Below are 25,009 nucleotides of genomic sequence, written 5' to 3'. Positions count from 1 at the left end.
AATTTGTATCACGCGGGGCTTTCAGACGATTCGTTCAGTAATGATATCTGCGTCTGTTCGATTTGGGTAGATATAATTTATTTTGCAGGCTTCTTTTGTCGACGTAACGCGAAACATATTCTGTGGCCCTGAAGAACTTCTATCTTGACACGTAATCGTCTATGTGTACATTCTTCGTAATCTTCAGCAATCCTCACTTGTTTCCTCGTTCCTCTTCAACTCGTCCCCATTTCTTGCAACTTCCAGATTCATCCCACTGCTCGATCGATCATCATGGATCCACTGTATCGGCTGCGAACAGTTGAGTGAAGAACTTTTAATTAACACGAACAATTCACGAGTAACGATGGAACTATTTGCCGCAACGACACTGTAATTTTTAAGTAATCGGATAATCGAATCGAATGGGGGAGAATTTTGGTGTCAACTGGCGTTAACGCCGAATCGTAGCTTGACCCGTCCTTCGCGAATCATTGACGATACCCGATGGCAATTGGCTACGAGTGTACCAAATAATAACGCGTCTGTATAGGGACAGGGGGACCTAACTGACCTAGGACCCGAGCCATTACGACTAAGATCGCGGATGCTTAGCCATTGCTCAGCTTTTATGTGTTGTCACTCGCGTAACTAGCTAGAAATTTCCACGAACGAATCACTATTTTCCACTTGTCCATTCGACCCTTGATTAATCTATCCGATCAATATAATATTCGCGTTCGAGCGATGCAGAAGTAGCGAGAGGTGCTGTTTGATTGATATTACGTGGAGTTAATGAGTTTATTAACAGAGTCGCCGAAGTTTATCGATCCTCGCCACTCGACACTGTTGGTTTCGACAAGTTCGAAGTCACTTTAACGAGTTTCGCGACCCTTGGCCAAAATGATTTCACTTTGGCGTGGAACTGGGCTCGAGAACGAACAGGGTTTGCGGAAAGAAGGAAAGGAGCGTGGTCGGTAAAAAAATGACAGGGCACTGTTGATAAAGACCTTGAAAGATGACATTTATCTTGTAGAACAAAGCGTAATTTTCTCATCGTCGCGTTGATCAACTAAAATGATCTCGTTTGCAATACTAAAATTAGATGACGTCGACTGCTGGCTTGCTAATAGGCGAAACAATGGTTTTTGTAAATATAAGGAAAGTCAGTCGCACTGCTTGATTAACTTTATTGCTTGGATATGCTTGCGGTCATGCAAGATTATATTTAGGACCGAGATAAATTAAATCAATAGTCAGCAGTTAGTAATCGACAAAAAATACAAAAAATAATATACTTTTTATCAAAATCTTGGTCATTTTTATACGTAATCACTATTCACACTCCTCATTTAGATAAATACAATTTTTTTAAACAATTTCACGTCAGCAAAGTAGATTATCCTGTTTAAAAATCTACTGTGCGTATGGTTTTGCAGGAAGTTCGACAGATTTCGAGAGATGGCGCCACGATGGCGTTAAATCGCACGATACACAAATAAATTTGAATAGTTCTAATAAATACTTAACTTTTCCTTTTCTTTTTGAAATCAGTTTATAGAACGCATCCCAATAAACGCAATCATATCGAATCAATAACGATTTTATAGTTTCCGGTTATTTTTGATTCATTCGTTACTTCAATTAATCACAGGGGGATTCACGAAGCGCGTGCATCATTTCAAATGTAAATATTTATATTGCTTTTGAATCGAACGTCATCGCACAGCGGGAAGGATTTGATTTAAGAATAACTAGAAGTCACTATAGCCATCTTGTGATCCAACATTAAAACTACAAGTCGTCGATCGCAGTGCAGCGTCGATCAATATACAACCTTTCGTGCGACCAGATTTTAGTATGAATTCAAATTCTGCAGACATCGTTAAGGCCATGGTATTTAAAAAGTATTTCGTGATCTTGCAAAATATTTATAATACAACAATATATTTACAATTAATATTAAGTAAAAGCAATATCACTCTCATATTGAGACATGTGATTAGATACGTGTCTTAATTTTATTATGATTTTTTAAGGTCAAGGACTATTCAGCAAGGTTTTTTCATTCATAAATTTTTTCCTGGAATGTATCGTTTACCTTGTGTATAAATAAGAATCAAAACAATCCTCTTAAGAAAACAGTTGCCGTAGTACAGGAAAACTTCTTTGTATTTCATAAACGGTTTCAGGTAATTTCTAGGAAACAGCTAAATTGCGTCTGATCGAAATAATTGTTTGAATAGTATAGTTCCACGATTATGGTTGCAATTGACATAAAAACGGTACAATGCTCCCTATACGAAAATAGGCACGTTCTTTTTCTCCTTTTTTTAGCAATCGCTGGAACAAGTTTCCATACGCAGCTCTTTATTCCCAACGCTCGTCACTTGTTGCTCATACGTGTGTTTACAATATAGCCACATATATCGGGTAATCACGAATCGATTCGATTGCATTCGTCACTGCCGAGTGTCAAGGATCATAGAAAAACCGATGCCTACGAATAACCATGTAATTCCGATGACGTAATCAATTCACCAAATTGAGATAAGTTTTCTTATCGAGTAGTCAGCGTTAGAATCGATCGGCGGAAGTTTGCTATACGAAATGAGTAGGTGATGTTCATCGTCATTTTCAAAGAAATGGAACTATTCAACCGTGCGTTAGAAAACGAGCCTCCGTTTCAGAAGTTGAACTTAGACGGGGGAAAACCAAGAGAGCATCACTATCATAGAAACCCACAACTCAGCGATTATTAATTCTTCCGTATAAGATACACGCGATGCAAACATGACCCTGACCGTATGCCCTTTTTTTTAACTTTGTTGTTTTATTATATTTTATTAATACAGTCGAGAGATAAAAAAAAGAAAGGATTCCTGGTATTCCCGTGATTCTTGGGAAATTCGTACGAAGCTCGGACGATAATTCGAACAGTTATTTATCGACTGAAAATATAAATAAATACAACGGAAAGTTAACTCGCGCAGGGTGCGAAGTATTCGAATGTTTTTCTTTATTTGGTACGCAACACGCCACTCTATTTTTCCGCTGCGCAACGAGTTTTAAGGCAAGTTTGCGTCGAGGGAGACGCTTGGAAGTGGTGCAATTTTATCGACGCGCGCTGCTTTTCTTGAGACGTTAAGGAGGACATCGTTTTCACGGAATTTACTTCACGGTTCAGTACAACGAATAAAGGCCGTGAACTATGTCCGTGTGATAAAATTCGAACGAACTTTATCTTTTAATTAAACGGAAATAAATCATATATAATTGAACGCGCTGTAATCTACCATTTCTGCGTCGAGAAGAATCCCGTCCGGACTCCTCGTCCCTGTCCTTTTTCCTTGCATGGCGTCGGATACGAAAACGGAAAATCGTGTTCAAGACGATGTATTATGTCAGTCCGAAACCGCAAAGAGGCACGTATCGCATGATAACAAAGGACAGCGCCTTTTCACACATGGAAAACGGCAATTATCTGGGGAACAAAAGCTTCGTAGCATCGAGCTACGCGTGAATCACAAATTAAATAGCCGGTTATTATAATTGACCCTGAAAATATTCTACGATTCTGACATCATCTGTTTTCCACTAGCGTAATTGCCGAAAATGTATTCAAGATACTTAAAGCCGGTTATGAACGCTTCGTCCTGGTTCCTTTTCACCTAAATCCGTTGACTTTTGACTGGCACCCATTTCGAGGTCAGTGTGCCCGCGACAATATCGTTTTATTAGTCCCGTACGGGCGTCGGGAAAGATTTCACTGGAATTGAGTTCATCGCCGCCAGGAGAAATTACTTAGTGTTTTAGGTATAAAAATACCAGCGTGGATCCCAAGTGCGTTTCGCCTTATCGTGAGTTTCTTATTTTACAAGATGCCGTATACCCTAGCCTGGGGGACTGGCCGCGGGTACTTGCAGCGATTTCCCGTCGACGTAAGACACGACCGGTTCTGTGGTGGGGATTACGGTATCTGTGGATTTATATACGGGAGGCTTCGTCGCCTTGGATAGATTTAGTTCGAACGGTGAAATCGAACAGTTGGTTCATCGCTAACAGAGAGATACACGTACAGTATATACATACCGGTCTGTGAATCGTTCAAACACAATATTACTTCAAACGACACCATGGTAAGTGAAGTTTACTGTTCATTTATTAAACGTGCGATTCGTTCAGCATCGATAGAGCATATGGTTTTCACGTACTCCTCCCCCGTTACGCGAACTTAAAGTGGAGATTTCGACTGAACGAAACTACGGTCTTCTTGCAGATGAAATACGTAGCGATTTTGTTCGCTGTCTTTGTTTTGGCGCGGTCACAGAGGCCACCGTATGCTGGAGTTAACAAACCTTACCCTGGTGTCCTTCCGCAATTCTTGGACGAACAAGTAGCTGCGAGCGCTGTTGCTGCGAGCGCTGCTGCTCCGAGCAGTGTTTCGACAACTATTGGAAGTCGTGTCGATGCGGAGAACGCGGGTTCGTCGTCGTTAGGATCCACAACGCTCGGTACCACGGTCGCAACATCGACGACGATTCCACCAAACCTACCGGTGGACGCTCTGGGAGACATTGCTTTAATAAACAAAATCAAAACCTGGCCGAGGGAGAAGCAGCCTTTCTGGTACTTGAATTGGCAACAGATTCAAGAACACCGTGGTGATCCGAACAACAGAGTGCAACCGGTTCAAACGCAACCGAACACGAGGTCGTTCTTCGCGGGTTAACACGGAACTGTATTCGTATATCCACGTTATTCATATTTCATTCGAAACCGCATACACTGCCGTCATTTTCTCGCTAGTCAATTTTCACGCATCTTCTGTTTTCTTCTCTATTTTTTTTTTTTTTTTTTATAAGAAATAATCGATCGACGATGAAATTACTTTACCGACGCAGGATTTGATATCCAGTGGATTAGATTAAATCGAATCGAAATGATACGCATATTTTAATCGGGATCGATTAACGGCTGTACGAGCGACGAACCGTGTACTATATTATCTTATATAGAGGAAGAGTAGAGCGTTTGTTATTGTTTCCGAGCGCTGACCGTCTTTTACGAAGAATAAAGAAATATTAATTGAACGAGGTAAGTTGGAGTGCCCTCGAAAGACTCTTTAAATTTCCAATCCACCTGCTGAGCAAGCCACGATCGCCAATAAGATATCAGAACGTGACGAGACGGGACAGAAATCCGAGCGTCCGATTGGACCGCGTGAGTTGCGCACGAGTAGTCGGGTACACGTCGATGACGTCACGGCAGTTCGTCCAATGCAAGCGGTCGAATCTCAGTAATAACCCTACGTGCGTGCCGTACGGCGAAGCGTGGTACTCGTATTCGGGCGTACAAACGCGAGAGAAGTGGTATAATCTCGGTCCGTGAAAGATGTTACCCGACAAGGGCATGCCAGTTGATATTACCGTTCGATAGGTTGTTTCTGGCACGCTACAGAACACGCATCCTCAAATGTATTCGAAGAGCTGGCGTGTCAAGAAAAAGGTTGACCGTACGCGACCCGCCGTACCTGACAGTCCACGCGGCCCGGCCCCAAAACACTTTCGCCTCGCTATATACACGAGAAATCGCATCGTGTTTCATTCACAACGCGAGCGCCACTGGCAATGTCGGGAAGTGACAGCCCAACATTCTTTCACGGCCAGCCCTGGTCCAGCTGGATCGAAAGAATTGGACGAGACAAGCCGTTGAGTAAGTGCGCTGAATCTCATCGAAATGTTCGTTTGCTGTCGCTGCTTCGAAACCGCGACAACGGCGAGCGTCTAGCTCGCGTACCTAACCTCAACTTCCGATGCTCCTTTGTCCGTCGACTTGACGCAGGGCATCATTAGGGCCCGTCGCACGCATTTATTTAAAACCGTCCGCCAGCAATTGTCCGTGGCGTATCACGTACGATGCTTCGCCGGGACGTAGCGCGCATTTTATCGCCCGTTTCCACTGACAAATTATGTAATTCGTAGCGAAACCGATTTGTGAAATACGGAGCGTCGAAATGTTAGCTTTAGAGTATTATAGTACATTCGCATGGATCGCTGATTTTCCCCGACTATTATCTTTACTCAACCGCGCTGTTTCGATAGCTCTTGTTCTAATAATATATGTATACTTGTATTTTTTATATTTGTGCTCTGTTTCTCTTATAAGATTTTTTTTGTTCAAAGAATTATGCATGTACAAAATGTAAACATAATAAACGTTGTTTACCCAGAAGTTTGTGTTTTTTATTTCACATTTCTGCTTGGAAATTGAGTGTAAAATGGTCTTTTAAGGACAAGGTTCAATAGACATCAGGCTAACATTAGTTCATGATTGATTATATTTATTCTTAACACGGTAATTACAATTGTAATATAATAAACTCTTGACCTTTAGATACATAGAACATCAGTCATGATAATTTCTTATTTGTAACACGTTCATTTTATAAATATATGTTACATATACATAATTATGCGGTGCTGGTACATCTTTTAAATTGTACTTAATTAAAGGGGTTTGCTATTGAAATGTCCTTGTGTTATTCGTCAAATTATTTGAACATTTGTTCCATAAGTGGTTTTGTTTTGTTTCAGGCGATGAAGAATCAGAGGCTCAACTTTCCACCTCAGTTACACGGCTTTCATCAGAAGGTAAATAGTCTTCTATAATCTACAAATACATATCCCTTTCAATATTCGCCATACTGACAAGACAATTTTTGTTTCAGATATCGATTTATATGGATTTTGTCCTGAGAGAGATGCCTTTTACACGGTAGTGTGCGAAACCTGCCACGCAATAGTCAAACCACAAGCCCTGATTCAACATATGGGTATGTTACATTGTCACACTACTATTTCTTATTATATTACTACCTACATTTGCTAATCAGATCATGAATTGTAAACGTAGAAAAACATTTCTCAGATAACGTACTATTTCATGTATAGTATTCGAATACTAAACCCCTCACAAGTCGCATTAGAGAACCAATTAATTAGAAACAAAATCAAATCAACTCATTTCAGTACACATAATCAGCTCTTTATATAAAAAACATTCTTCATATTTTATTCCAGAAAGTCGCCATCCCTCCGGCACGGTCAATTTTCCACCCCCTTCCACCCCAATCGTAAAACCTCCGCTGAAGGCACCCTACTGCAAGGTGTCGAAGTTAAAAAAGGCGCAGTCGTCGCCGCAGATCTCGACCAGCGGGAGCAGCAAGATCAATCACGCCAACGTGAAACGGACCACCGAACAGCCGAGTATCTCGACGAGCTTGTCTTCCGCGTCGATACCGATCGTCTCATCCCCGCGATCACCACTCGAGCCCCTGCCGTCGTCCGTACAGGCGTCGAACTCTGCCTCGGGGACGGTGATAGCATCGAGTCCTGTGAAAAGCCCGGGCACAGCGACGACGCCAACCGGCACGGGCCAACCACGTCGGAAGAGGCTCAAAACCGATCGACCGTTGCTCAAGGACCGAGAGTACGACCCGGACAGGCACTGCGGTGTATGGAACGACGAAACTGGGAAACCGTGCACCAGGTCGCTCACGTGCAAAGCGCACACGGTCTCGCTACGGCGGACGGTCAGCGGTCGGAGCAAACCCTTCGACAAGCTCCTCGCTGAGCACCGCGCCTCGAAGGAGATCCCGAGCAGGCCGACGAAAGTGACCGTGACCGGGACGGTGACGGTGTCCTCCGCGCCCTTAACGCCCACCACCTCCGCCTTGACCGTCGATACGGAAGCGCCCAGCTCGCCACCCGTTCTATCGCTGCCAGACACGTACCCACTGCCAAAGGTAAGAAATCATTGTATCGCTATATGGTTTCTTATTTCTGTTTATTCTTATTCAATTGTTCGATTCCTCCTCTGCGATATAAATATCGTTGGTATAGGATTGTACGGTTTGATCCTTGGCATTTCGACGTCCTGTTCTTTCGTTGTTCATTTACTGGTATTATTTCTTGTTTTTTTTTTTCATACGTTGATAGTCGTCGTGATTTCGAGGAGATGGTTTTTTTTGGAGGAAGTACGTATAATGGATGTAGTTATTGGGCAGGATACTTGGAATGATTTGTTCTTTGGTTTAGTGGACTAGAAATGAAAGTTTTTTTTTTTTTGGTCGGTTCAGAGAAAATTGGTTCTGCGTTGGTGATGAATTACTGTTATTTTGGGCCGACGCTTGTCACGCGATCGTTGGTGATTTAGTATCCGTGGGATTCTTTGTGATGGTATTTGTTTAAGAGTTCTGAGCCTTGATGGAAATCCTATTTTAACGAAGCAATGGTGTTGCAACTCGACTTCTTAAAATCTTTTCTATTCTTTCGAAACTTTCATTTCTTGATATTGGTTGATGGATAAAGTAAAAGATATATATATCTTTCTTTTATTTCTATTCGGGTTTACGTTAAATGCTATGGATAAAAACGAACACGAGAGGTAGAGAATTAGAGTCAGTGGTAGACATTCAGAGGATTACGAATAATCTGCTTTGTATGCTTCAAGCGAAACTTTCTTCGACTATTTGAAAATGTTAAATGCATTCTTTGGAATGTAATTCCGTAGCGTCCTTAAGAAATGTACGAACCTTTCTGGGGCCATGACCTGCGATCATCAATTGCTATCTGTTGCATTGCTGTAAAAAAAGAAAAGTGAAACACATGGACCGTACATCGCATCGTATCGATCGCTTTTAAAACTAGTTTCAGTAGAAATAGATTCGAGAGAGAACAACAGGTGACACGATAATCTAGATTGTCGTCGATTAAAATTCGGTCATGCCGTCGAACTCGGTTGAAGGCGTTAGGCATCAGGTATCAATCGATACCCGAAGACTGTTCGCTTTCGTAGATCTCTTAAGACGCATCAGACGGAACATAGCGAGGCTAGAAAAAAGTATGCGAAAAAGAGAGCAGTTTTTGAAAGAAACGAAAAAAAAAGAGAAAAGAGTAAAATGAGTAACGTCGCTGACAAACATGGATCGATCGACGACCCAAGCGAGTCAGCTGCGACAGAGTTGCCCGCAAGCAGGGTGTCGGTTGATACCTGTTTTCTGTTTTTGTTATTGCAGGCTGTTGATTTGCTTTATCGGTGTCTGGCCCCGCATGGCTCCACTAAACCTGTAAGGCATGGTTTCTTTTGGGCACTTAAACGCCAACACAACTCGTACGGGCCCTACGATTCTTATTGCGAGTCGCCAACGCTTCTCTTTTTTAGACCAAGCTCGAAGAGGACTTCGCCAACGAGGAACTGAGGAGCCTGGAGTCGTCGCTAGTGAACTCGACCGGTTCGCCCCAGAGCTCGATGATAGCCCCGATATCCGTGGTGTTGCCGTCTCTCTCACCGTTACCGGCTAACAACGAGGAATCCTCGTCGTCGGTCGCCACGCTGATACCAAGCACAGCATCCCCGGCCATACCGGTGCCAGCAACACTGCCAGCTACGTGTACGCAACCGTCGTTGGTCACGACGGTCCTCGAGGCTGAGACACCGATCGACATCGACCCGGAAGCAGCGATGACCATCTACTCCCCTGTCTACAAGGACAAGTCGAAGTTGATCGTCCAGCTACCACGCTCGAACAATATCGTCCATTCTCCTATATCGTCTATGCCAAGTCTGATATTCGAACCGATCGAGCAGCTCGAGCAGCTGGAGCAGCTGGAACAGCAACACGCCACGCAGATTAACGGGAAGAGACTGAATCACGCGACGACCCATCCGAGTCCCGTTACGCAACGGCAGTCGAAAAGGACCAAACACGATTACCACCAACAGGACCTATCGACGGCGATACAAGTCGAGGCTACGACCACCTCCTCGCCGTATCCTCATTTCGGGGACATATCTTGGTCGAACTGTCACCCGGAGCCACTGGCCGTCAGTCGGTGGCTTCGTATTTCGTCCAGCCGTAAGCAGTACAACTTTAATATTCACTGACATAAGACCCCACCCACTCCAGGCTAAGGACCGTACGCCATGGGCGTTTGTCTACCTCCTCATTTTTTCGAGATCCTTTTTTTCACGATCGTCCTCGTCGCCGTCGTCGATGGTCTAGGTCTGAAGCCTGTCGAGAATGGGACAAGTCTTGTTGCGCGGTGAAACTCGATGTGACGAAAGCATGCGCACGGTGAAAAGGAACGCGCGTGGCAATGTGTCGTACCGTCGAATTTAGATGATATGTTGATGATGATGATGATGATGATGATGAAGATGATGATGATGATGATGATGATGGTGATGACGTGTCCTTTGCATGCTTCTTCTGTCTGCCGATACGTTAAATCTCGAGCAGGAACGCGACAACAGCAAAATAACTGTTCTTTACGTTTTCTTTGTTTTTTTTATACATACCGTGCGACGTCTTTCTTCTACCAGACGACGATCGTTTTTCTTTGAAGCAACACCACCATCAAAGGTTCGTAGGCAGGCTAATCGCATTATTGGATCGCTCACTTTAGGGCTCACACACGTGTAGGACTGAACGAAACGGGGTTTCGCGGACGGAAATAGAAATACGTCCTACAAACCATCTTTTCTTTTTATATATATAGTCGTTTTGCAAAATTTTTTACGATAGTACATATTGAGACAAAGATAGAGCACGGACGCTACTTGTCGAATTCGCAATATCGCCGACGAACATTCCTCGAACGTAGTCGTTCTTCCCTTTGAACCGTTCTTTCGAAAAGCCACGCGAGAAGAATCGCATATCGTGCTTTTACGATGCTTTCGTTTCGATATTTCATTTCTCGTCGAACAATGTATAGATCACCGAGTGATGCGACAATAGCAACGTTAGTTCCCTTCCTTTTCAAGTATTATATTGGCAGTAGGTAGGTTTAGGACATCGACTGAGATATATTATACAATTTCTTTTTCCACGATGTGAATTTTTTTACCGCAAATCGTTGCAAACCTCTCTCGGTGCAGATTGACAATAGGTTCGACTCGACTTGGTCGTAACGCGGTTCGTTCGAGAACAAACGACGAAAGGAATAAAACAGGAAGTTAAAAATAAAATCGAACGCGTTCGAAGCGGGTCAAAGTTCGCGGTTGAATCGTACAGGTCGGGGATTTTCCGCGAAGAGGGAAGCGACGATGACGATAAAGAATGAAATGAAACGACATCGAATCTTAGACGATTATCTCGTTTGTATGCGAGCGTGTACAAAGGATAAAGGATCACGTGACCAACTAATAAACGCAGAAAAAAAGAAACTCACTATGCAGGTACTTGTAACGTAAGGTTTTTGGTAGAAAAAGTAGCTGGCGAATAAACAAGTAGATTTTTTTTTTCCTTTTTTCCGGGGAACGCAAGCTGAGTGGACACGCATTTTTATTCATTGTGCGAAACGCGCGAGAAACATCAGCCAGAAATTTTTGCTTGTACATAACAGTTTACCAGAGTACCATTACGACACAGTCCTCGTGTAAATACGTCTAATAAGAATGTAAATGTAGTTAAAGAAACAGTCGTCGTGGCACAGTCAAGCGGCTGATCATCGAATTGCCCTGCGCGTAGGAACTTCGACATTATTTTCCAATTAAATTTCGGTCCGCGTACGGCAGGTCTCATCTTGTATATACATATATCATAGTATACATATACATATATATATATTTTTTTTATCGATCACGATCTCTTCAACGTTTTTACGTATATACATATATACATATATACCCGCGACCTCAGTACGTACCGTTGTCAATATGGTTTTTTGTCACTTCTACCTATCTTCTTGTCTTTTCCCCCTTCATTTTGTAAGTTGCATCCACGGCGCTTGCCTGTTTTTTCCTACGTGTACAATTGCGTAGCTGTGTAACGCGTTTTTCGACGATTTCTATCTAGTTTCGCTTGTAGGGAAAATTGCGACTGTAATTGTGCGTTCCGTTTTTAAATCGTTGATGAAATTTCGTCAGAATCGTAGCAGCCAACAGTAGCACGCGTAGCTGGATATCGCGATTAGATAATTAGTACGTTGCTGTAAGTTTGCGAGAGAGTTGCAGGAAGATCGGAAAGTCTATCGTGCTAGCATCAGACTTGCCGATACTGTGGGCTCGTTCTCTGTGAAACCACAAGAGGCACGCTAATTGAATTTTAACCACACATTGTTCGTGAGTAGATACAGGAATTGACATACGACTTTTGTCGTTCAGTTCGTTGCGATTAGGGAACGATCTCACTTGAAAATTGGGAAAATCTCTTACGATTTTAGAGAAAAGGATACGCAAGCTGGCAAATGGACGTTGGTAAGATAGACTTTTCAGTCTGGACTTAAGAAGAAGTTCGACAAATTTTCAAGTCGAATTTAACGAGCCGTACACATTGTCCCGAGTAAAATAGGCAACCATATTCAACCACCACCGTCACCATCACCCACCCGAGACGATTTATTTTTGTAAAACAGTGTCGGTTCTAATTTGCGCTGTGCGTCGGTTTCTCCAGCGTGACGCCACACAAGTGGCATATAATCTATGCATATATATATATATACACATATATATATTTACGGACTTCTTATCATAGATTGTGATATTTAACTAATTAACTGATTAGTCAAGGTTATTCTAAATCGTGCGTATATGTGTTAGTGAGAGAAAATGAAACGAATAAATAGGCGGCCAAAACGGGAGGGAAATAGAGGAGCAAAATGAGACCGAAGACGAACGATCGAACGGTCCATTTCGATTTTGATTACCGCCGATCGATCGGAGAGGAGATGTTTAGGGTAGAGTGAAAATGAATTGTTTTGCGCTTAGTTCGGCTGCAACTTCGTCGCCGCCCGTTTTAGGTGAACGAATTCGCTCTGTGTGTCGTGTTTGTAGCGTTCAGGGTCTCTGTTTCGTTTGAAGTTTTCGCTTAAGTTATTTTATTCTGTCGATGAAATGGAACGAGAGAGCGAGAGAAAAAAAAGCGAGAGCAGTCGAGGAACAGCGAGGATGTACAAGAAGAGAATGGTCAGAGAAGAACGAAAGAAGAATTAGTGTAAAGAAAAAAAGGAGTACGAGAGAAGATGAATGGGAGTGTACGAGGCAAATGGTAGATAGAGTAGAACGGAAAACGGGGGTAGGTCGAAAATTAGTCTAACGTAAGAAACAGGGGGGGAAAGAAGACGTGGACGTGCGTCGTGTCGAGCCGACGAAGGGACGTTGTTTTTTCGTTACCGCGCAGTATAAATAATAATGCTAGCGATGTTATTATTACCTGCTATTATTCGAAGACGAGGACACCCGTAGTCACGTCGGTTTTTTTTTTTATTGTTCTGTCGTACAAATCGTTCTTCGGCGACGATCGATCGATGGTACGCTTTCTCATCGACGGTATAAACGACTACATCGCCTTACGATTATAGCCATAAATTTCGCCTTAAGAACTCATTAACGACCATAGTAGCACAGCAGAGGGTTTCTCGTAAAGCTAAGCTCTCCTCGAGCGTAATCCATCGATCGAACGCGCGATACGATTGCGGGAAAGAAGAGGAAGCGGAGGTAGCAATAAATTTGTCGTTCGATACGGATGATCGAGGGTGAAAAAAGATGGGGGGTAGATGACGGTTAAAAGACCGACGTGATCGTATCGTTTCCAATCGTCTGTTTACTGATCTTCTCGGCTACCTGAAACCGTGATAATTTGTACATAAATCGTGTAAGCAATTACCCACGTACCTATGGTATCGAATGAAATCTATATAGGTATATATTATATATATACATATATGAATCTATATATATATTATGAGAATAATTCTATCGAGAAGTTAAAGGGAAAAATAATTAGTGGAGATCGCAGGCGTCGAATGCTGTTAGCCACTCGTTACGGAGCGCGTACCTTAACGCTGTGTATTCGAGGAATACTTACATAGGCCGTATATTTGAACGATGCACGTGTACGCGAATGAATGAATAAATATGTATTTATTTATTTATTCACGTGTTTTATACGTGTACCGCGTGGATATCTTCTGTACATAACAAGTGCCCTGTGCATGCTTGTGGCGCACGAAATGCTGCGTGCATGCGCGATACGTGTATGATCGTTTTTAGGCTACTACTACTACTACAACTACAACAGCAACAACAACAACTACTACTACTACTGCTACTACTATTACTATTTACCACCTACGTACCACACGTTAGTGTTCATCGATCAATGTTATTTCGCGCGAGCTCCAAGTAAGTTACGAGCGGAGAGAGCGGGGCTGTAAATAACGATTCGAAAGCAACAGCAACAACAATAATTAACAGTAACGAAACCCTAATTGAACATTGTACACCGAACGAGAACAGAGAAAAGAAACAGGAAGGAAGGAAACACCGTCTACGATAGTTGACCGAATCTAGGGTGTCTACAAGCTGGAAAAGATACGATCGAATTCGAGGTCACGATCGACGGATCGAAGAGGAGGAAAAGATGATTTTTTTTTTAAAGAGGAAAAAAAAGAAAACTCGCATAGCAATAATACGTAATCCACGATTAAGCGAATGCACAGCAATAATACTAATTCCATCGTTATCGTAATGTAAACGATAAGAGGCGCGTAGTACACTTTCAAGAGGAACACTTTCGTCTTGTACGAAATTATCTGTTCGGTTAGCTTGGGCGCGCGAATTGATTAAACTAGAAGATTTTTATATCGACGCTTCACTCTCCCATCTGCCGTGTCACCTCTATGGTGGAATCCAGGGTGAAGGAAATGGATCTTTCAAATTCCTTTGCACACCGCCTGTGTCTTCTGTTATTTTGTTCTCTCCTTCGACGGTAGAAGAAAACAGGACCGTCCTATGTTCGATCGATCGTTCGATTATTTAATTAAGTTCTTTTTTTTCCTGCTCTTTCCCTTTTCCGTTTTTTGTTAACGAATTAACGATTCCGCGTGAAACTGTGGTGCACCAGATATTTCGTGGCTCGCATAAGACTGAGTACGCTTAAAACGTGGAAGAAAAGAATTATACGTTCGCGACGTGTTTCGAAAATCAACCGGTTAGCAAGGAAATTAGGGTACGGCTACCACTTTTGAGGCTTTCACGTGTAAGCTGTCTTTTTTAGAAGACTTGCCTCGATGTTTTGGAATCATTGCAGCTAATTGGCTGGCAATGCTTGGGAAACGTTGACACGAGTCTTCCAGAAGAGCCACAGTTTACATGCGTAAGCTTCAGCGGCGATAACTGTGGGATATCAGAAGAAAAGAAGCAGTTATTCGCCGATTTGCAGATGTCGTTGCGAAGTTTTCTTTTTTGTTTGAAAGTTTAGAAAAATAGTTAGAAAGAGAGAGAGAGAGGGAGAGGAAGAGAGAATGAAAGAGGTATCGAGTCGGCAGGAAGTACGATTCTGCTTGTTTCCGTTGTTCCGCGTACAAAATGGCGCTCGTCGCCCCATGAGCACTGTAACTTCACACGGAGGAAATAGTGAGAGAGAGAGAGAGAGAGAGAGAGAGAGAGAGAGAGAGAGAGAGAGAGAGAGAGAGAGAGGGAGAGAAAGAGAGTGAGAGAGAAGAGAAAGAGTTAAGGTGAGAACTAGAACAGCTCTGACTTCGTTCATGACGCAAGAAGATACAACAAGATACTTTGTGGCATTTAATTTAAATATACGTTTTATATTTATTTGTAAGTTGATTTTGTTCATTCAGTCCGTCTCACCCTCCAACCATTTATTCGCGCGTGTCTGTCGATCGCCAGGATCGTTATAACTAGCAGGATTGGACGATACGAAACGTACGGAAGTGTTTGTACAAAATTTATGCGCTTGTTTGTATTCGTTACATATCATCGATAAGAGATAAAGCGAAGATTAGGGGAATAGTAACGAAAGAAAGGAGGAAGATCATCGAGCGTTCATCACGCTTCAGATCCGTTGGATCGCTTCCTCGTTTCCTCGATTTTCATTCTACTACATTATATTTATTCGTAATCGTTTCATCTCTTCCACTTATTATAATACGCTATCGGGATTTCGCGCGGAAACATCTTCCTGTGGAAACAAGCGAAAGCGTGCTCTCGAACACGTTCGATGATTTCTCGACGCGCGTTGCGTACCACGGCATGCGTGAAAATCGAATCCCAATGGTGGAATTAAATCAGCTGATTGAAAAGCCTGCTCGTGGCAAGGGCTCGCGGTGAATTCTGCCCTGATTCGCCTGTTCATTAAACGCGATTCCACCGTTCCATTCGGTGTTTAACGCGAGACACACGTGGAGCACATTTCGGGTGTAAAATAGAGGCAGATTGACCTAGTGGATACACGAAATGCACACGATCGTTGTTAACATCAATGAAACATTGTTCGAGCACGCTTTTGCGCGTGATTTCGCGGAATGCAGTGTTTACCGTTCGAACGTGGAACAGTTGGAGGGATCAGGTGTGGAAAGCCTAGCTTTGCTTCAAATTCAGCGCCATTATTTCAGATTTTCCTGCGAAGGGAGAACTGTTTGTAGAATATTTAGACTGTGCGACAGTTAATTTCATGGAAATCGTTTCATTTTTTCTTAAGAACATCGACGCATGTGCGCGTGAGCTTGGTTTTCGCTTGAAACTTTCCACGAGAAGCGGAGTCGATCGGTTTTTGCGGTGAACCCTTGAGTTTAGCGGGGGACGAGGTGCTTCTATTGTATAGAAATCGCGACGCTTGAACGTTTCTTTCACCACGTGGTAGCACTCGATGGGTTATTTTGAAAGCAATCATCCTCCAGCTCGCAGAACTTTTCCTTCGAGAACGAGCGAAGGAAGAGAGGATCCGCTGGAACGTAAAATTAGAAAGTATACTTTAAAATAGTGTGCCGGTCGCCTTTTGAAATCGGACGGCGCACGTTCCCCGACGCTTCCTCCTCGCGATTGTCACACAGAGGAGAGAGAAGAAGAGATTTGCGTTATGATTTAAAGGGCTAGCCCGTAAGGCGTACACGTGTAACGTTGTAACAGCGACTGACTTTGTAAAATATCCACGATTAGGAGCGTCACCCGTTACGCGAACTGTGTACATTCACCCGCGATATTTAATAATAATATTTTTTTATTCATCGATTAGGTACACGTGGACTAATCGACGAAACGATGAAGAAGACGGTGCAAGTCTCGCTCTTAGACATACTTACGTATCGCGATGAAAAATTATGCTTGAGGCCAATGAATGCACTTGAAAAACGCGGATAATCGTTCGCTAGTTGGCAGCTTACGTTACTTGCGCGGTGTTCATTTGGCGCTTGTCCCAACGCGTAGTTACGGCGCTGTTCTAATTAATCAAGTTGAAACGGTTCGAATTGAAAGTAACTCGAAACCACGTTACACGGGATTTTCTTCACGTGGGATATCCTTTCGCGCTTCGTACGGGGCGCAGATTCATTCAGCTTTTTCCCCGCCTTCAAATACAACTTTCAAGGGGATCGAAGTCGACCAGCTTGACTAATGAGCGAACGAGGCTTCGCATCGGAAGGGGAATAAGAAACACAGGCATTACCATGATGTTACCGTCTTCTTCGACTCGTCGATTAATCGTACGTGCATCGGGTACAGAGTAATAAAGCATTATCGCGTTTACTCATCTTATCCATTACACACGCTGTTAGCATCGAGTGAATTGTTCAATCCGCTAACGGTATAACAGGAAACAATTCGTCGGACGAGGTACACGCTGTTAGGGTCTTTCGCGGAGTAGATCGATGTTCAGACGTTCTATCGAAACAGATTCAACGCACTCAATGTTCTCTTTGAGCGTTTACTTTTCTACAATCACACCGCTCTTGTAACCCGCAGGAACATCCTAGGAACAGTCGTCGATTTAATGCATATTTCTATATATCGTGAAAGCGTAGCAGAGTATCGTCGATACTAGGTGGAGTCGGCGTTGTGAATATTTGTAAAAATGAAAGAAAGAAGAAGAAAAAATGGAGGAAGTAATGTGTATTGACACACGCTCGTGATCACGTTTCTCTCAGGTATTTTGCGTGTTTGTAATCTAACGACATCTCTATGTAATAAATTAATCGAGGCTAGAGCTACTCCTGAACGGAAGAGTTTGTACGATGTTAAGAAAAAAAAAAAATTGGGTCCGTTCTCGTGTGTACACGTTACCAGTTTCATTCGCGATCGTCAACGAATCGAATGCTTCACTGCATGCCCGAGAAAGACATAGATTTTTATAGATCACATTGTATTCGAACGGTTCGTCGATCGTACGTGATGTTTCATCGTTCATTTTCGTAAAATGGAGTAACGATAAGATAACTTGTAGGAGAATCCTTGCATGAAAGCGGTAGAATCGTATAAGGGCGCGTGTAGACTGGCGAAGGGAAGGTCATAGGATGGTTTTATAGGTGTTTTATAGATTGTTCTCACGACTGGTACAATTTGTATTGTATGTGGTATAATTTGTATTGCGTACAAGACTATTAATTTATTTTTAATTTTGTAATTAGGAGAAGGATCTCTTGTGTCGCCATTTATAGTGGTTATCAATTAAAATAGTAAGCAATCGTACTACGTTAATTATTGCTCGTCAGTGTATACGATACCTAACGACCCTAAAAAAAAAAAGGAAACGTACCAGCGATACTTACATAAAACACGAATCGTACGATTGCCACGTTTTAAAGAGTAATTTTATTATTCCCCTGTAGATCTCATCTCTATTTCTTCAAGAATACAATCTCAGTGAACCTATAAAAGTTCGATTAACAAGATTTCGTGTCTAAAGAGATAACAAATTAAAATGAAAGGAGAGACTGAAAAGGACGAGTAAATTCCAAAGGATTTCCGTGAGAAACTTCGTTTTTCGGTATCGAGGGAGTCTTCCCTTTGAATGTCGTCAATGGAAATGTAGCGTGATCACTGTGTTTCGTTGGAATCCGAAACCAAGCAGTATTACGAGCGTTCTTCTTGACTCGGGCGCCGGGCAAGCGGCCTCTGCGACGAAATTAGTGAGATTCGTGGCTTAATTTACAAGATTACGTGTGCAACGTGCGCCTGGTGATGCTGGTCAAGCTGATTATTCAGGAAATGCATGCACGAAGGAGTTGCGGAGATGTGTGTTGATTTATTAACGGAGAGAAAGAGGAAGAATGCGTGTACGGGATAGAATTTCGTATTCCGATCAGCAGAGACAGTATTGTTACATCGTTGGTCGTTATATGTGCATACCAAGCTTTCGGAAATAAATGAATCTGAATCACAGTGCGACGTGTCATTTTCTATACGTGCACGACAGTTCGTTTAAATTTTGAATTTAAAGTACGATCGATCGATCGATCGACAAGAGAACGATTATCTTCGTCTTGGGTCGATCGTCATTCGATGGCCGCGTTTCCGGTTCCAAGGGACATCGAACTTGCAAGCGGGAAGACATGCCTCGCAGTTGTGAGTGTAATCGCCAGAACGAACGAGTTCCATGTGTAAAGTGAAAAGACGCTTGGATATCCTCCAGGGACGAAGAACTGGTCCACCCACTGGGAATTCCAGATTTTTCTTCCATCGACCAGCGAACGGAGAGGAGGACAAGAAGCAAGCGTGGATTCTATCGATTCGGAGCATTTCTCGTCGAAGATCTCGCGACGCTAGCGACACCTACAACAGTACAGTCCAGCGGTCTTGAATTCGATGGTTGCGTCGATGAAGAATTCGATATTAAGTTGAAGAAGTTATGCGATTGAAGATTACAAAGTGTTTCCAGATGCTTTTTACTTAGAAGATAGACAATTGTGTTTTGTAAGCTTGTAAAGAATCGAAGAGGATTATTTTGGTAATCGTGTGTAAGCTTAAACTAACCCCAATTTCTCTAGCGATTTCTAAGACGCGCATTGTTCGTTGTGCGCGCTCCATTTTCAAAGTGTTCGTATCTTTCATTCGGAGCACGCGTTTTAAGATAAACCATCCTCTTCCTTCGGCATCGTCGGGGGAAAAAAGGATGGCTCGTTGTAAACAGCGCACGTACAACGATAAATTCGAACGCGTACGCATATGCAACTATATTTATGAATAACGTGCTTCACAGGTAGAGATATCGAGAAGAAAGGGAAAATGCTGTTCGGTATCACTCTGCGTTTATTTCACTACGACTTAATCCTCGTATTAAACGTCGACCGCTCGACAACCGATTCCTATCTGATCCCAACATTCACGGCCATTAGTCATCCTGGAGATCCTAACCACGTAATTATTATCTTCCGCCATTTATTTTTGTTCGAACGCTCGGGCAACAGGTTCTTTGAGGTTATATTTTTTTTTCACAGCAATGTATCTTCTACGATGTGGTAACATGTAAATTCTATTTCGTAGGTTTCACTTCCAAACTGCATGCATAACCAGTTTTATGTAATCGAAATATCCAAATAACGCTCCATCAACCATACAGTAAGTCCTACGTTTCTTTTAATTAATTCAAAAGTAACCATTCTTTGCTAACATCGATTTTTCTTATTTCTCTCTAATCTCAATCTAGCCTTGACGCGTTATGGAACATCCTCGTATCCTCGTCAACGATCAGAAAACCCGAGCCACTGAAATTCTATTCGCTCGCGAGCCTGGTTGAGCGGACGACGGCGAGAATGGAGTTAGGTAAGGCGAAGCAGACCGTTTAATTCGCCGCGGCTCGATTTGGAGTTGGTGGGACGCGCAACAGAACGCGTGCAGACGGATGAAACCGCGCGACACGGTTAATTCACTCCGTTCCTCTGTTCTCCCGTTTCCAGCTGGAGCCCCGTTCGCTCGCAACAAAAGCGTGCACGCGCGCGCGCTTTAACGACGCACGGAGAGGGCAGCGGCTCTCTCCCGTCTCGTTGTACTTCTCTTGTAGAGGTAAAATTAGAGGTGGGCCGTCGTGGCAATTATTAAAATAGAAGAGTGACCGGTGGAGTTCGAGACTGACTCATCTCGCGCTAAAATCCGTCGAGAGGATACGCGCGAGGTGGAAATGCGCGAAATCTATTTGTCGACCCGCGCATCAGCTCCAGCTGGACCCGATCGCGGGATTCGCGCGATGCTCGGGTCATTGCCATCTGCCCAGCGTCGAGCCATCCCTCGTTGGCTATTGTTGACTTTGGCCCTGGACTACGGGGGAACAAATCATCGCAAAGACGCCGTGGCGCGCGTTGGTTATCAGTTTCATCTGATTCCGAACGCAACCGTATACGACGTGACTGGAATTTACGGGCGGTCGGCGTATACATACTTACGTACGTCCGTTGGAGCGGAGCGGAGCGCTCAAGGCGAGCACGCCTAGCCTCCTGGTAAGACGTTACGTTATTGCGGAGCGAGGCTCGTTAACCCCTCGACTGGTAGGGTGAGTCGTGTGCGACGCAAATAGGAATTTCACGGGAAGGGAAGCGGAGTTGGGTCGGGTCGATTCGATTCTGATTTTGGAATGATAGACCTGTTACACGAATATCTTATTAATGAAACAGATTTCGTTTCGAGTGTTTTAATTGATTTTTCGATACAAAAGTTCGCTGTACATTATAGTATTCAAGGAGTGAATCATACCTTCATTGAGCTGTGTTTATAGAATATCGATTTGCATAAACATCTACTTATTATCGAGGAATGACTTCAACCCCTGCGTGGCTTAAGCATACGTGCACCGCAAGTAATCAGACACCGTACTTTGAAAGAACAATGCGTGTCGTTTTTAACCCCAACCTACCAGTCGAGGCTAAAGTTACCTTAAGGTTATAGCTACGCTCCTTTTTGGAGTTTCGTGGAAAAAAGAAGCGATTTTCTCTTAATTAAGAGACAAAACGTTTCCTGCTCGTTTCTGGAGCAAAGTTCCGACTTTATCGGTCAGATCTTCTCTACCTGAGACGAGGGTACGAACGTTCGCAGGCGTTCGAGACTAATCTTTGTGCGGACAGACCAGCTGGCGAGGTTTAGGCGCTGAGCGCTCTTATTCAGGGCCGAAAGATTTGCGAACTGAATAGCCGGTTTCTTCGAAGTAGAACCGCGTGACGTCATTTATTTCTTCTCTGCTACGTTTCTTCCTACTTTTGGCGAGCGCGTTCAAAGGAAACCGGCTCTCTGTTCGAATTTTGTCGCGCGGAATCGGTCACAGGTAAAAATACATTCGTCACCAGGGCACTGAAAGATTATAGCCTCGCTTTCTTCGATTCACTCTTGCGAACCCGCGTCACTCTCTCGACGCTTCCTTTCCCGATCTGTGCACACCTTCACTAACGCAGATCGAGGCTACTTCATGGTAATAATCGTAAAACGATCGGCGTGAAAGCAACACGTTGATGATTACCTGGCCGTGTGATCTCATATCACGATGGCCAGTGGTTACATAAGATCAGATGAAAGCTCGTTACTCTGCTAATTGAATGGCAATTGTGCAACTTGGGCTTTAACTTCCTCTTTAAAAAAAAAAGTGGTTCCTTTCTTTGATAACGCGTTACTCGAGACACTTTATCAACCACTTTTCGACCTATCCATATTCATTCGCCGTTCATAACTATGCATCAGGAAACGGCCATAGTTTTATCATTAATTCCAGTTCAACTGTCGTGCGTATTTCTTTTCGCATTATGCAACAGCCCCGAATAATTATTCGCAACTTTTTGCGGTACGTACCGCAAAAACTGTTTTATTCCTACGCGAGAGAATAATCGAGCATCTGGCGACCGAGGCAAAAGTTGCGAACGCGTCCCTGACCCTTACCTGATCGACTTCTTTTCACCCGGTGGGGCCTACGCGGGGCTTCACCCCGTGCCTCGGAGGTTCCCTTCGAAAAGGAGCAACCTGCCGTCTACCCGTGTGCCTGCCGTCCCTCTGATCTCTCCAGCATCCGCAGAACCGTGCCGTCTCCCTTTCTCTCGCCTCTTTTTCTATTTCGAACACACCGTCCTATCCGCGTCTCCTTCCAACGTCACACGACTGTACACGTCTCTTTTCCCTTGGTGTGCCGCAGCAAGCATGGAAGGGGCCAGAGGCCGAAGGAGAAGGAGAAGAACCAGTCGTGAACCAGAACCGTCGGTCCTCAGAATCTCCCAGTCACCTCTTCGAGTCTGTGCGGGGACCAGCGCGTGGAATTTGTCCCGATCGTTGCGCGTATACGCACCTCGACGCCTTTTGCCCCGCTTCCAGCCGCGCGACGACGATCGCGCCGATCGATCGATCGCGCACCAGCCCCTAATTACCAGCAGGGATGACGACGGGGACGCGAGGCGAGGACGCGGAGGATTGACAGGTCGGTAGAAGCCGATTTCGAGCGGTGCGCATACGCGAAAACCGGTCGCGAGGAACGCTGTCCCACTGCTGGATCGTGACATTGTACCGAAAAACCGGTACCGAACCGGTACGAAATTCTATTGCCGATGCAGTCCGCTCTATTGGTAGATATTATTAGATCGGCAGATAACGATCGACGCCGTTTCGAATCTAATTGAAGGCCGTGCGAGGCGTACGATGTTGCAAATACGAAGATCAAGTTAATTGCGTGTCTGGCTTTAGCAGCGGATAGTATATCGCTTTTATTCGTCGCGATCGAGCAACGCGGGATGAAATGATTCACGGGAGATCGGCTCATACTGATTTCAGTAATTACGATCGTGCAGTAAAATTTTAATTTGCAACGGTTTGCAAATATCGCTGAATGATAACATAGCTCAGGCACTGTATCTTTTACGTTGTCACGGCCCTTGATCCTTCGTACGATCTTGATCATGGGACGACATTCCTTGACCGATTCGCGTAAGCTGCTGTATTTATTTTTACGTTACACGTCGATGAGAGAGGACTGGATAGAGAAAAATAAATGAACGCATCTTATCAAACTTCGCTATTTACTATCGTATAGTAGCACTCATTCAGTATCTCTCCATCGACGTATTTACACGCACCACCCCTTTTTCCAATAACGTAAATCATGAATGAAGACTCGATCTATATCTTATCACCAATCGCTTCATTGCGCGATCGTTGCACAATCGATCCAATAACATTCGAGGCGAGCGCCACGAGCGCGTCGCCAGAGTCGGAAATTCAGTCTTGAAACGCGTAGGAGACTTTCTATCCGTCATCAAGCCGATGTGGATGCTCATCGAAGGACAATAATGCGAAGATGCGTGGGCCATGTTAAATTCCTGCCATCGAATCGTCGCGTAGACACCATCAATTTTCGGTGTCAGAGTTGATCCGACGTTAACGGCGAATTAGTCAACACAGACTGCCGACCGATCGAAGGCAGATCAGACTCAGAAACGATGCTCGACCTATGATTGATCGATCCGTCCGGCTATTCAACGTCCACATACGCGTTGCCTCGTATTTCTCGGCCAATTCGGAGCGCGCTCGCCCGATGATGCGTTCATTAATGCCTTGGTACATGTACAAATTGATTCGGTATATAGGTTATTGCGAATACTTATTCCATAACGCGTGGCATGTACGCGGGTACATACTCGGCTGGTTTCACGTGCAGCAGAAGGGAAGTCAATAACCTGGGCTGCTCTCACTGCGAGCCCGTGGTCGTTGGTTACCTCGCGATAAAGGTACGATAGCCAGCGAACTTTGACGTGTCGATACTCGCTAACGCGGAACGCGATTTCAATTAACGTCCGTTAACCACGACGAATCGAACACGAGTCGTAGATCGGGCGGCGCGTCGCGTGGAAAAGAACCGCGCTTCCACCGCGTGTTTCCTATCTTAGCGTTACGACAGTCCAATTCCGTCGAACGACCGTCTCTTCCGCGTGTAAAACACGGTTCAACGTGTACGTGTCCGCGGATCCAATACCGGGAATCGCGTAGCTGGTAGTTTTCGCCGGTTGCTCGAACTACACCCACGCCCCCGTCCCGATTTGCATATCGCGTTCCGCTATTTCTTCGTGTTTACGAGCGATTCGATCGCTGCTTACATTCCGCACGCGCGTACTGCCGTGCCTGTGGAAACAAGTGGACTTCGGTTACGTGGAAATCCAGCGATAAGACGAACCGCCGCCTTTTGTTGCTACCGTCCCGATAAAACTCGAGCTGAAAGCTCTCAACGTTCGTCCAGGAGGTACGACCAAGGTACGTTCAATCGGTTGCTCGCGATACG

The 25,009-nt window shown here is 44.1% G+C and overlaps 3 protein-coding genes and 2 long non-coding RNA genes across 7 annotated transcripts in view; all 5 read left to right on the top strand.

The window, feature by feature from the left end:
• Positions 1–4,097: 4,097 nt before the first annotated feature.
• LOC143428919 (uncharacterized) lies at positions 4,098–4,922 on the top strand. The gene is made up of 2 exons (XM_076904196.1): positions 4,098–4,118; positions 4,259–4,922. Exons 1-2 carry the CDS (start codon positions 4,116–4,118, stop codon positions 4,709–4,711), a joined length of 456 nt encoding a protein of 151 aa, XP_076760311.1. The 5' UTR covers positions 4,098–4,115; the 3' UTR covers positions 4,712–4,922.
• On the top strand, positions 4,917–11,702 carry LOC143428918 (uncharacterized). Of its 2 annotated transcripts, XM_076904194.1 has the most exons (6): positions 4,917–5,694; positions 6,576–6,632; positions 6,710–6,814; positions 7,062–7,786; positions 9,059–9,109; positions 9,205–11,702. In XM_076904194.1, exons 1-6 carry the CDS (start codon positions 5,610–5,612, stop codon positions 9,925–9,927), a joined length of 1,746 nt encoding a protein of 581 aa, XP_076760309.1. In that variant the 5' UTR covers positions 4,917–5,609; the 3' UTR covers positions 9,928–11,702. The 2 variants fall into 2 exon arrangements, with proteins under 2 accessions (XP_076760309.1, XP_076760310.1); XM_076904195.1 differs by lacking the exon at positions 9,059–9,109.
• Positions 11,703–19,297: 7,595 nt separating this feature from the next.
• Positions 19,298–19,740, top strand: LOC143429486 (uncharacterized). Of its 2 annotated transcripts, none has more exons than XR_013102548.1 (2): positions 19,298–19,338; positions 19,406–19,740. It is a non-coding gene; the product is annotated as an uncharacterized LOC143429486 (long non-coding RNA). The 2 variants fall into 2 exon arrangements; XR_013102547.1 differs by having other exon boundaries at positions 19,304–19,338; positions 19,387–19,740.
• Positions 19,741–19,827: 87 nt separating this feature from the next.
• Positions 19,828–20,366, top strand: LOC143429488 (uncharacterized). Its single transcript, XR_013102550.1, has 2 exons — positions 19,828–20,130; positions 20,257–20,366. It is a non-coding gene; the product is annotated as an uncharacterized LOC143429488 (long non-coding RNA).
• A 2,651-nt stretch (positions 20,367–23,017) lies between these two features.
• Kank (KN motif and ankyrin repeat domain-containing protein 2 kank) overlaps positions 23,018–25,009 on the top strand; it is a 40,540-nt gene continuing 38,548 nt past the window's right edge. The window contains exon 1 of the mRNA XM_076905179.1: positions 23,018–23,158. The gene's annotated coding sequence lies outside the window, so the exon portion shown is untranslated. The remainder of the gene's footprint in view (positions 23,159–25,009) is intronic.

The sequence above is a fragment of the Xylocopa sonorina genome, chromosome 11 (assembly GCF_050948175.1).
Source record: "Xylocopa sonorina isolate GNS202 chromosome 11, iyXylSono1_principal, whole genome shotgun sequence".
NCBI lineage: Eukaryota > Metazoa > Arthropoda > Insecta > Hymenoptera > Apidae > Xylocopa > Xylocopa sonorina.
The sequence above is the reverse complement of the archived record's forward strand: the minus strand, read 5'-3'. Positions and strand labels throughout refer to the sequence as shown.